Genomic DNA, 12,907 nt, shown 5'->3' with positions numbered 1-12,907 from the left:
GCGATAAAAACTCGTTACACAAATATGTGTAATTGGTATCCAAGAGGTCACACGTCGAAAAAATACATAACGGTAACAAACGAAATATATACATATATGTATGAGATCTTTCAGAGCTGAAAATTATTTCGTCCAAATTCATTCCATATTACCTTAGGACGATCTTTTTAACTAGGTGTTCAGTTACAGACTGCAATTTTCAAGTCCGCCCCACTCTTAACAATAGATGCTTAAATTCTTCATTCGAATGAAATTACCCCATGAATTTTAAAATTAAATTTTAAAATTCACCTTCACCTTAACAATATGAAAACACATGACAAGCCTAATAAAAAAACGCCACACACACGGAACGAAATCATCTTTTACCTATCTTTAAATGACGTCTTTAACGCCATTTTAAAACGTGGAAATTTTATTCTCGTGAACATCGTAATGTTCACAATGAAATAGCACTAATGCATTAGTGCTAATTCATTTCTGAACGACGAGCTTTATCATTTGTGAACATACACTTATGTAACTTCATGCATTAAAAACCAATGTATTATCCTCCCGAAATAACAAGGCAGCTGGCTGTACAATTTTTTGCAGCACAAAAACATGTCCAACGCTTTTAAAATATCCATTTGCACCTCAAAATACGTACTCATATTGTACAAATTGACCCCACTTGGAAAAAACCTTTGTGCTTCACAAAAATTGTGTAGCCATCTGTCTTCCTATTTGGAATAGAGAATAGCCATGTTCGTGAATTCTCACATCAAGGCAGAGATCGAGACTAACAAAAAATTTTATTTGTCTCAAAAATTGTTTTTTTATTTTTTGTGCAAGTACAACTTTTAGCATTAAACACAGGAGCACAAGTACAAATTTACAATCCATAGATAAAAGAAATTAAACACATAATTTGCATTTGACATCCCAAGAAATTAGTACGAACAAAATGTTGCATGCATTCATTTCGCCCTTCGAAGGGCAAGCACCGCCTTGAATGTCCCTTTAAATACGTTCATTGAAAAGGTTAGGACCGTTAATCGCTTAATAGTGAAGACTCCTGGTGCCCCAAAAGTTAAGGGTTGGCAAGTTTTCGCGTACTTTTTAAAGTATTTCATTTCTTCTGGTGACTTATGGTGCAAATTTCGCCACGATTTTAGCATAGCGTTTAGGCTTTTGTAAAAAGAACCAGCAATTTTCAACCCTATACTCCAGCAGAGTTGAGATGTAATTGACGGGACGAGAAGTTGCATCTGAGTAAATAATAAATAGACATGTATCAATGTGTAAAAATATGTATCTAAATATTTTTTCGTGAGGATAAAGATAAAAGTAAAGGGTTAAATATAATAGCTTAATCGCAATTAATTTCATAGTACTTTGTATTGTACGACATTTTGGTCACCAAACGTCCCAGTTTTAATGCGATCAATCTCAACCACATGGTTGAGATTCTTCTAATGTGAGAAGATTCTATAGTTTCATAATTTTCCGGTTAAACGAATGTTCCGCTAACGCTGAAATCTTACATAAATTTCAGCATCATTACATACTGGCATTATTGAAGTTGAATCGGAGCAGTACCGTTTCGCTACTCGCAAAAGTTTACAAACTATGAATTTAATTCTAAACAGATCAACGATGTATTTATGATATTCGTACATACGTTTATTTATCAACGCATAAATATACCTTAGCGTAAATATCCATCAAGTTCCAATTTAGCGCCAAGATGACATAACAAGAAATAATGAAGTTGAGAAATTCACCATGCAAAATCCCCATAAGATTTCCGAAGCTGTCATTAACCCGTTGATGCAACAACTGCACGCACGCATACTCGTGTGGGAGGTACTTCACCGTTCGAAGTAAATTGTATGTGTTGGATTTCTTCCCCTGATTTCCAGAAGGTACTTGAAATTCGAATTTAATTAAGGAAACGACTGAAACTGCAAGCAAAATTTTAATATTTAGAGAATATTTAGCAAATGTTACGCTATCGAAACTGAAGCCAAGCTAACCAGCCAAGCCAAAGACAAGAAGTTCTGCTATTGACGAAACGCCATTGCGAAATGACTGGGGCGAAACTTTCGCCCCAATCTGATTAATAATGTGCTGATTTTGACGATGAGTTGTCAAGTCCGACGTTAATTTGAAGTTAACTTACACACTGTTAAACTTATTATTATGCGTTAGCTTGTTAACTTACATGCATATAGAAAGGCATAGGTTGTGTTGGAAAGTAATATCTGCCCAATTGATAACGTAATAAACATAAAGATGGAGCTTAATGCAATGCTGATCCAGTGGTTTTGCTTAAGATTAAAGTCCCACATTTCACCTACATTTGCACTAGGTAGCATTGAGGGAGGGAAAATTGGCAAATTTGTATTTGCAAAGTAGAATGGGACACCCAGAAAGAGTGGAAATGCTGACATAATCCAAAATACGAGTATCCACGTATCCAACATCTTGCCCTGTAGACAGTTCATTGTGTTTGGGTTGTACGATTTAGTCATCCATTTACCTGGATAAAATACCCTGATAATTATTTAAATATGTATTAATCAATTAATCGACCTACGTCTAAATTTCAGTCCATAGGCCAAAAGTTGATTGAACATGTGACAAAGATCATCTTGCTTCCAGTGATCCACCAACGCCACAGAATTCACCAGCACCATTGCAAACGATATTGCGTAGCAAATGTCAAAATCTTCATTTGAAAAACCGCCCTTGCAAAATAAAATCTCTAACGTTCTTAAAATGGCAAATAAAGTAGACCCCATTAAGAAAATTAGCGTGAATTTCGACATTTTCCGGGATTTTTTCGTTATATAAAACATTTTCGTCTTCTCGTTGAAATGTAGACTTGTCGCACCAATGGATCCTGCTATAAGGAAAGAATGGTGCAAAATTTTGGGAAGGTATTCGGTATACATTTTGCGTGTTTTTTTTGTAAACTGGACAGCTTCGCGTAAAATCGCTAGGGTTGGCAAGATTGTACTCGTTTGAAAATATATTTTCCTGCGCAGAAATTTCACATTTTATACGAAAGTAAATAGTTTATTTTTATGAGTACTCGTAATTTGACTATTAATTTGAGTACTAGCTCCTCAATTTAATAGAGTTAAAGGTTGCATATAAATATCTACATGTCAGAATATGTCGTATATTTACCCTCTAAGAAATTTGACAACCGGATTACTATCGACCGGTGAGTAGTGAGTATACGTGTGGCTTTACCGAATGGTGATAAATGTCACCACTCGGTTACAGCAGAATCACCGCTTGGTCACCCACCTCGGTGACCAAGAGCAAGCATGTTTATTACCACCTATGTATTCACGTTTGATTTTTTAGGGCGTAGCGTATGTATATACTTAATCCTCAGACAACACTTAAATTCTGTTTTTTTTTAAATTATACAAAACCTTGTGGGTTATGTAATTGACTAACGAAACGAATAATTTGTCCGCTAGACTATTATAACTTGCTGTATTTACTACCGAAATAGTAATGCACGCATTTAAAATTCATGCATGATCAAATGCAGAAATTTACTCGTAACAGATAATTGAGTAGTTGTAAATTCAGATCAAGTAAATATAAGTGTATTTGATTTCCATACGGTTTTGTTAATCGTACCACATGCAATTTTATTAAATTTGCAACTCAATTTCCATAAATGTTGAATATATGCTGCACCGTTATACGAGAAAGGGCAACCTTGTCCAATTAGTACCTAGATGTATTTACTATAATTGTCAAGAAGAATTACAGGAAATATCGCGATAATTATACTAACCAATAGGCCTCTAAACAAGTTAAATTATAAAATTGAAGCCGAATTGAAGAACATCGGTATTTGGTGGTTCATTAGTCAATTAAATTCACAATCTAAAAAATGCATAACGGTCCCAAAGGAAATATGTGATCTTTCAAGGCTGAAGATTATTTGGCTTTGTCTAAATTCATGCAACTCTAACGATAATTAAAGACGAGCTAGATAATAATTTCATTTTATTTTGTTGGTCCCTAACCCGTTTATAAATATCTTTTATAAATTATAATTATGTTAATCATAGTTGAAACTCAGTCATTATTTAGCTATAAATTATCCGCCTCCTCCCGTTAATTGAGAATTAATAAAAAAATGCTCATTTTTTATCATTATCGTTACGGGGGTAAAGGGAGACTAAAGCCTGCCCCAGCCTCAGCGGCGAGGCAAAATAAATCCACCACTTCACACTCATCATCTCATCTCCGCCAAATCCGCTGTTTTTTTTAACTTCCTCGTTCCATCTTATCAATATCAATCATGAGTGACGACATCATGGTGGAAGTGACCACTGGACCTCGCCGGGACAGGTTGAGTCGCGTAAGCCAAGAATAATTTGTCACTCATTTTTCTCTCGTCTCATTTGCATAATTAAATAAATTATTTCATAATTTCCTCTATTATTTTGTTTAGTATTCCGGCAAGGAAAACGACGAGCCTGAGTCGCCTAATGTTTCTCCAATCTCTGGAGAGACGAAGCGTCTCGAAAGGACACCAAGGTCATCGCGGAATAACCAGGTCAAATATTGATTGCACACTATTTTTCATATGTCGGAGGATGAAGTAATTAATTATTAATTTACTTCATTCAGGCGGACGTCTACTACGAAGGCGGGACGACGGATGACGACGAACAAGACGACATTGATGATCTCTCACCGGAGGTAGATTGGCCCCCTCGATCATCGAAGGTGAAAAAATCATCCCGCAAGATCTCGACGGACGTGGCAGCCGCCCTGGAATTGATGCATGAGGAGACCCTGCATCACCTGACTGATCATGGTACGTAAATTCTATTGAGACAATTCTTGTCACCTTTCGTAAGTCCGTAACCACGTAAACTTACGAACATGTCGAAGGCAATTTATGTTTAAGAACTTTCAAAACCTTACGAAGTAAGAAACATGTTTTTGGTTCGTAAGTTTGCGTGTTTACGAACTTTCGAAGAGTGACGTGAATTCATCCTTATTTTGTCGAATGTATGAATTAATAAATATGTTCCCGTGAATTTAGAAGGACCGGAAAGTTCTCCCCCGGCTGGGACGGTTTACCACCAACTTACCAGCTCGAGCTCCTCCGGCAAAAGGTCAACTACACCGCCGCCATCGGCCCCAAGTACTCCGCCGCCAAGTGGTGGCTCCTTGGAAGTACGAAAGACGATGCAACTTTCGCCAGAAATCTTCCTTGGAGACAGCAGCCTGCGGGCGGCAGCTCGTCGTCGTCGTCTTGAAAAAAAGCAACGGCTCAACGTGGCTCGAAAACTCAGCTTCGAAAATGGTGATGGTGGTAGTGTCGACGTTAGCCCGATTGGGTAATATTGCTCATTAGTTGGACTAATTAATTGACGTGAGAATTTGAAATATATGAATTTATCACTTTGTGACTTGAACCGACTGCATAATTGTGTTCACTTTTATTCTATTTTTACATGAATTTCGACATTCTTCGTGCCATTAAAATTTTCTTAACTCGAAAATATATTTGTTCTTAATTATTTGATTATTTATATGCATGAGAAAATTAACGGATGCCAATTCAACAATATAACGAAATTGTTTGTTATTCAGAATTAATAGTTCTCCCAATCATAAAGGTCCAAGCAATGTATTTGTTACGAAATAATTAGATTTAAAATAAATAATGAAGTTTTTGTGTTTCTTGCTTTTCAAACTTTTTTCGACCACGCTTGGGTTTTATTCTAACACAATTTATTTTAACGCTCTCAGGAAATTGAGATCTTTTCAATAATCCCACTTCCTACAACATTCTACAATGTAAAACAGTACTACATATCTTGGACTAACAATAGTGCAAGAATTATCAAGATCGGAACAGAATTTTATTTTTAGCGAGCTCTTGGAGACGTTGATTTTATTTTTTAGCTGTAAAGTTGCTGATTTGGTTAGATAAAAAAAATTAAGCCCATTGGACATTTCATTATTTGAGAAATTATTGGTTTGGTCGGGGAAAATTACAGTTTCCTTGGGGGATAAACCTAACATTAACCTCTCAATTAATCAGCTAATGCACCTCTGCCCGAGGATAAGTTACATAAATCTCCCTAATAAAATTTATTTCCAAACTGCAACATGATAATGAGATAAGTGGACATCGCCGAGAAAAACGTTAACATCGTGGACGTCCTGATATAGAAGAACCGCCCACACCGGATCCCAAACGGTACGCACGTGTCCAACCTTAACCTCACCAATTTAAAATACTTCCCCTCCTCACCCCCCACCACGCGTAAGGCGTCCCTTCTGTACCCCACGCCACGCAGCCAGCCCAGCTGAAACTCCTTCGACGCGTCAAACAACCCGCCCACGTTGGGAAACACTCTGCAAAACAGAAACACCATGAAAACCAGGAGCAAAATGTAGCCCGATAAGGTCAACGTGGTCGACGCCTTCCAGTAGTAAATCGGCAGAAATGCGACCAGGCACCCCATCGCGGAATACCCGCCCAGCTGGGTGGCCACCATCCAGCCGAACAGCTGGTTCGTGTCGTGGATCAATTTTCCCAATTTTTTGTAGTACTGGGCAGCCTCGTCCATTTCGAGGAGGATGGAAAACGATGAAATGGCGTCCTTTTCTTCCTCGTTGTTATCGTGCCGATAAGAAATAATGGTCAGGCAGGATTCGACAACGCGGCAAAAGTCGAGGATGCCCATGACGAATTGGATCACGAAGCCGAGCTCGACCGCGACCACGAGGGCGTGGAAGGCGACAGAAAAGCCGAACAAGGCCCAATGTGGGGGGAGCACGCTGTAAATGAAAATTGGGGAGTTGGGATCGCCAAAGTGTCGCATGGCGATGGCCGAGCTGCCGATTATGACGAAAGAGATGAGGCTAACTATTCCGCGGCGATATTCGGCGTGGTGTCCTTGAATGATGGTGGAAACGGTGGGGCCCTTAGATTTGTAGTTTTCTGGGAAAGGGAAAAATAAGAGGACAATTATTATATTATTACGAGGATAAGTATTTGTCAATCATTAACATGAGACTCGATGACCCATCGCCAGAATCATAACATTTTTAATCATTTCTCGGCTCTGTGAATTTATTTTTAAATTCTGAACGACAAAATTTGTAGGGCAAATCGTAACTTTTTTAGAAATTCATACTCCAGATTTGGACAGTTTCTGAAGATTTCAAGCTTCAATGCCTTCAGAAAAATTGGAACTCGTCGAAACGGGTTCACCTTAATTAGAAAACGCAGAGCCATTGTATTAATTAACTTACTGACTACAAATTTGTCGTACAGAATTTTTAAATAAATTCCCAGAGACGAGGAGTGAGTTAAAATGCGATTTTGACAATTTCGGTGATAAGTCATGTCATCTAGTCTTATGTGAAAACCGTAAAAAAATTCAAGTTTTCAATAACTAATCGTGTGCATTTCTGTATTACCATAAATATCTGACTCCAAAGTATTCATATCCGTCATCCATTTGACAATGGAATCGCCATCTTTCCAATATTTGAGGGCCACCATTAACCCCAAAACAGACGCTAGCGACCACGTGGCCAGGATTAAAAGCGCGCTCGAATCGCTACTTGGAAATATCAGGTTCCAAATCAATTGAAATACTTGATAGATTGAATTAGTCGTGTAGAAAATAATCACAATTTTATGTAAAATCGCCCAAATCTCGGTACGAGCGTAAATTACTCTACTGAGTGGGCGTCGTCCGGCGTGGTTTTCCGGGACAGCGTGAAATTCGAAGGAGTACGGAAAAACGCCAAGATATTTTAGAAGTTTGTAGAATGGGACGAAAATACTGGAATATGTGAGGGCAATTCTTTCATGAGGTTTCTCCATTTTTTCCCACATTTCGACAAAATGTATCCGGTGAGACGCTGACCACTCACTAAGACTTTGTACTACTATTATTATGCAATTTATGATGCATGCCAGGATGACCATTCTCCTGTTTTTCTTAACATATACATTTATGTACATATGTACATACATACGAACATAAATTATTTACATTTTTATCATCGGAAGATAAAATCCGAATAAATCATTTCTTCTGACAGAAGCAAATATTATTGAGGAAAAATGACAAATAAATAGGTATCTGATCGGAAATGTGACATTTAGGTGGCCAGCTGCGCAATTTCTTTAATTGGTGTAATAATCTTACCCTGTTGTAGATTAACATATTTAGCAAATATGTACATACGTCGCACTTTTCTCTCGTGTCTTTCTCTTTCACGGGGGTCAAAGTAATAATTCTACATATGCTATTACGTAACTAAATATAATATAACAATTGTGTAATAAATCATATCCATGAATCGATCACTGTCACTATTAGATGGCAATAGTGAACTAGGATAGTGAACTATGATAAATACATAACCTCATGAGTCAATCATGCATTAAATTTGTTGTAAAAATAGTCCAACATTTCAACATATAGAAATCAGTTAACAAATAATAGTAAATTAATCTTCGGTAGTATCTACATAGCATGCCCAAGGTAACTGGTAGTAGCTCTTTACCCCGATACCGCTGGAGATAATGAAAATCTGATAAGTGCATTGGATTCCTCGTGCGATTTTGCATAAATGCCGATAATCGATTTTTTTATTATTGCAAAGCATATCAACAGGGAAAATATGAAAGGAACGCGGGCGGCGATAATTTTTCATCAAAAAAATGGGAACAGAAATAGCAAATTTTAAAAGTGTGACATGAATTGAACGTGCACTTTAATTTAGTCAAACGAGCTAGAAAAACGTTCATGGGGACCAACTCGACTAAGTACAGTCGAAGAAGAATTTTTTCAAAACCTCCAAGGACCACACCCACCGTGAAGGCGCTGAACGACAGAATCCGAAGAAATCTACGAAATTTCAACGGAAAATAGCCTCACGGCTGACATTGTTCACGCAGATTATCCAATGAGTACTCAAACTGAACCTTAGGCTTAAGGCTTTCAAATGTAGTACTTGCCACCCCTTGATGATACCCACCAACATAGCCCTACTTAAGAAATGAAGAGCTCTCCTCAAGCGGTACGCAACAAAAAGGTGGAGAAGATTTTTTTTAAAGGCGATGAGATTTTGACATGTGAAAAATCTTTTAACAAACGAGTAGACCTAATCTACGCAAAATCGGTCAAAGATATCTCCCAATATAGACAAAAGGTCAGAAAGGCATATTATCCAGATTTTATGATGGTTTTAGTAGGTGGGAGCAAATTGGGATGATTCCTCTACATTTCATTGAAGATGGGGGGAAGGTGGGGGGATCAAATTTCTTAAAATACGTTTTTGAGTTCGTAGTGCATCCCCTCAATGAGATCCAGTTCAATGGAATCGGTTGGACCTCCCAGAAGGATTCGGCATCACCAAATAGTGGAAAAAATGATGCAAGCGTGGCTAAAAAACTAAATTCTGCACTATATCTCCACTTCGGAATGACCGTCACTCTGGCTGTATTTAAATCCCCGGATTATGAAAAATGGTCAAAGTTAGAGCAGAAGGTGTGGTCTAAGCCTCACAGACGTGTAGAAGGTTTAAAAAAATCTTTGACCACAGAATGATACAATTTGTCCAAGGATTTCGTGCGTGCACCAATCGAGAACTGGAGGCAGCGTCTTCAGCGCTGCATTAATGCAGGGGGAGGAAATTTCAAAAACTAAAAATTGTTTGCTACTCACAATCAGAAATTAACTGGCTTTCCATTAAAATTAACTAGAAGTTTGTAAAGCAAAAACTGTTGAAGCCACAGCGTTTAATTTCACTCCCAGTTAGCTTGGGCATGCTATGTATAAGCACGTATGTACGTACAAAAAAATTCTACGTTATTGGCATATTATGCCAGTAATGCAATCTACATAATGTAAATTTAAATAAATCTGCATATTATGCATATTTACATACATATGTACATATGCATGTGACTATATTTGCTGCCAATTTTCTATTGGATGCATGATATATAATACGTAGTTTTATCATGTTTGTACTATAAAAGCTTTGATCGAACACAACAATTTTTGAGTACTTTAAGTGTGTATGTTCACCTTACCAACAAATGTGTTTGATTAGACAACTTATGGGATTATGTGTTAACATGCCTTCGATATACATATTTACGAGTGCTTCTCAAACATATGCAGTGGCGGCGGAAGATGTCGACATGGGAACATTTGAAGAAGGATATCGGGACTTATTGACATCAAGTATACCCCCCCCCCCCCACGCATTCACGGCCACTGTACATAATATGTATGCATATTATGTATTACGTATGTACACACGTAAATATGTAAAATCTGTATTAATGGCTTGTGTACAATGTGTCCATACATGCAACATAAATATGTATTATTATGTATATACATGCATACGTATGCATGCATATATGTATGGATATGTGTGTAGGTGTGATCCAATGGGTAGGATCTCAGCATTGGTAAATACAAAATGCGTAAGAGATAGTGTTAGTGAGGGCTCTAGCGAGGAATAATTAACCACACCACGATATGAAGATACAGAAAGAGATGCTCCACCTCACATAACAGATGGAGTAGGAGTTAACTCTGCGAGTTTGCCATTTAGTTTAACATTGAGGGCATCTGGCGACCTCTCGTATGTGAGGTGGAGAGTCATCCCCTTACTTGCTTAACAAAGAGCAGAGTGCTTCTTCTATTTCTTACTATTCTATGGTGTGTTCAGGGTAACAAAAAAACCTTTTAAGAACCTTTTAGAAATTTTAATACATACTTAACTGCTCAAAGGTTGAATAGGTTTTACCTATTTATTAACATGCTAAACATCTACAATACCTAATCTCCGGGGTAAGAATACTCAGATAAATGCATTTGTGTGACATTATCAATATGCAGAAACAGACAACTGCTACGTAATTGGTTTAAAATATTGCAAAAGTGCAGCAAATTCAAAAATTTTACCGATTTGAAGTAATATGTACCTACTATTTACTGAAGTATGTACATACATACATAACTCCATTACCAAATTACTACTTGACATTGAAAATTTTACACAAGTCGTTTTAAACAGCGTTAAGTAGGTCACTCGACCAAATCATTACATTAGTCAGAAACTTTTCCCTACTTCTCCAGTGACCTTTATCATTTTCCAAACCTTCCCGAATTATGTACGTGCTCGGTCCAAAAATGAAACAAAATTTCTTCCTAGAAGGAATTACACTAAATTATGAAAATCCTAACAGAGCTGCCACATTTATTCAAATCTTTTTTCACTGCGGCTACTACTTGTTCCTGTTTCCATTCCGGTTTAAGAAACGATATCTTAATAATACATCCGTATTAACCATCCACACCAACGTGTACCAGCAAGTAATTAAAATTATAGTGCATAGATTCACTGTTAGAAATCTGGTAGGTCTTGATTTCTCGGTGTTAAGTTGCTACCACTTAGTATTAAAATTACACCGTTCCGTAAAAATTTATTACAGATATGACAAAACTTGAATATTGAGCTGTTACTAACTACACCGTGTCATTTATCAAAATCATTTCGCTAGAGTCATACATATGTATGTATAATGTATATGAATACCGCTTGGTATTATTTTAATACTGGATTTCTAAGAGTGCAGTGATATGAAGAATTTAAAAAATATAAATATGTATATGTATACATTTATCCAGGTATTCTGTGGAATTGCCCACGTTTTGCTCCTCTTGGAATATTTCGCTGAATCGAGGCAAGTGCCTCTGACCAGAATCTGGCACGGGATCAGCACCAACCCCACCTTATACTTCCAATTGATTGCAGAAGTGATAAAGCACGTGTACAAGATTGGAACTATCCTCTCGCTTTGGTTCGCGAAGAAGCGGTACCTCAAAATTGTTCAATTTCTAGAGGAACATCAGTACTACACCTGTTTACTTCAGAAATCTAGGGTATGGATCAAAACATACATCCGTTTTTACTACATAATATCCTGGAAATTTGATACCAGAACAATTTTATCTCTAAAAATTTCTTCAGTCTTTATGGTGCAGGTAAAAAAATTGCATGAAATAACGGCAGGAAAATGGTTTCTTGTACCTACATATTTCGACCTGCAAGAAACACAAGGCACGTGAAACTACTTTCCGCCGCTATAGTTCATAGGGAGCCGGTTCGTCGCTACTTATTGTTAGATAGCGCATATTTCTTGCATTTTTGCGCCTTGTATTTCTTGCCTTTCTTGCTTTACACTGCAATAAGTGAAACACTGGATTTCTTATTTTTATCACAGATAACCTCGAAATTTTCCGCCGTCACGATCTGCCTAATAATTTTGATCAATGCCCTCGTCGACATCATATTTTGCATCAACGTAATCGACGTAAAAATGATAAACCAGAATATCTCGCTGGATTTTATTCTGCGGAGGTACATTTATTCGGGGAGATACGTTTACCTCCTGAAGTCAGAGTGGAACATGTCGGTCACGCCATCGTGGGAGGAGACCAACACAGGCGACTATATTCTGGGCTGCATGTGCTTCTTTGGAGTCTGCTTTCGTCAATTCTTCGCATTTTTCAATGACGCGCTCATGCTCGTATTGACGATCGTCATGTGGAGCGCGACGAAAGGATTTAAAAATTTGGTTCGTCAAGATATCGAAGCTTGGCGAGAAATGGTATCAGAACAGAATGATCGGTTGAAATTTATTTGGTATCAAAATAAGTTGGTAACACATTGTTGCGAAGTGTAAACAATTTGAAGCTTTAATTCCATAAACTGTTAGGAATCTGGTATAGCCACGCATGTATTGTTTTCTCGGTATTAAAATTGTTACCGCTTGGCGCTTGGTATTAAAATTATACCGTTCCGTAACAATTTGCTACCG

The 12,907-nt window shown here is 37.5% G+C and overlaps 2 protein-coding genes across 3 annotated transcripts; one reads left to right on the top strand and one right to left on the bottom strand.

Annotated features, from left to right (window-relative positions):
* Window positions 1–4,129: 4,129 nt before the first annotated feature.
* Window positions 4,130–5,534, top strand: LOC110850222. 2 transcript variants are annotated; one of them, XM_035852526.1, is made up of 4 exons: window positions 4,130–4,378; window positions 4,472–4,576; window positions 4,651–4,840; window positions 5,075–5,534. In XM_035852526.1, the coding sequence occupies exons 1-4, from the start codon at window positions 4,319–4,321 to the stop codon at window positions 5,371–5,373; spliced, it is 654 nt and encodes a 217-aa protein (XP_035708419.1). In that variant the 5' UTR covers window positions 4,130–4,318; the 3' UTR covers window positions 5,374–5,534. The 2 variants fall into 2 exon arrangements, with proteins under 2 accessions (XP_035708419.1, XP_021953381.1); XM_022097689.2 differs by having other exon boundaries at window positions 4,192–4,378; window positions 5,072–5,534.
* A 585-nt stretch (window positions 5,535–6,119) lies between these two features.
* Window positions 6,120–8,159, bottom strand: LOC118435604. Its single transcript, XM_035851899.1, has 2 exons — window positions 7,468–8,159; window positions 6,120–6,985 (listed from the first exon to the last, which is right to left on the bottom strand). The coding sequence occupies exons 1-2, from the start codon at window positions 8,030–8,032 to the stop codon at window positions 6,120–6,122; spliced, it is 1,431 nt and encodes a 476-aa protein (XP_035707792.1). The 5' UTR covers window positions 8,033–8,159.
* Between the last annotated feature and the right edge of the window lie 4,748 nt (window positions 8,160–12,907).

Source organism: Folsomia candida, unplaced genomic scaffold (assembly GCF_002217175.1).
Source record: "Folsomia candida strain VU population unplaced genomic scaffold, ASM221717v1 Fcan01_Sc005, whole genome shotgun sequence".
In the NCBI taxonomy this organism is placed as follows: domain Eukaryota; kingdom Metazoa; phylum Arthropoda; class Collembola; order Entomobryomorpha; family Isotomidae; genus Folsomia; species Folsomia candida.
Note: the sequence above shows the minus strand (reverse complement) of the source record. Positions and strands in the feature narration are given on the sequence as shown.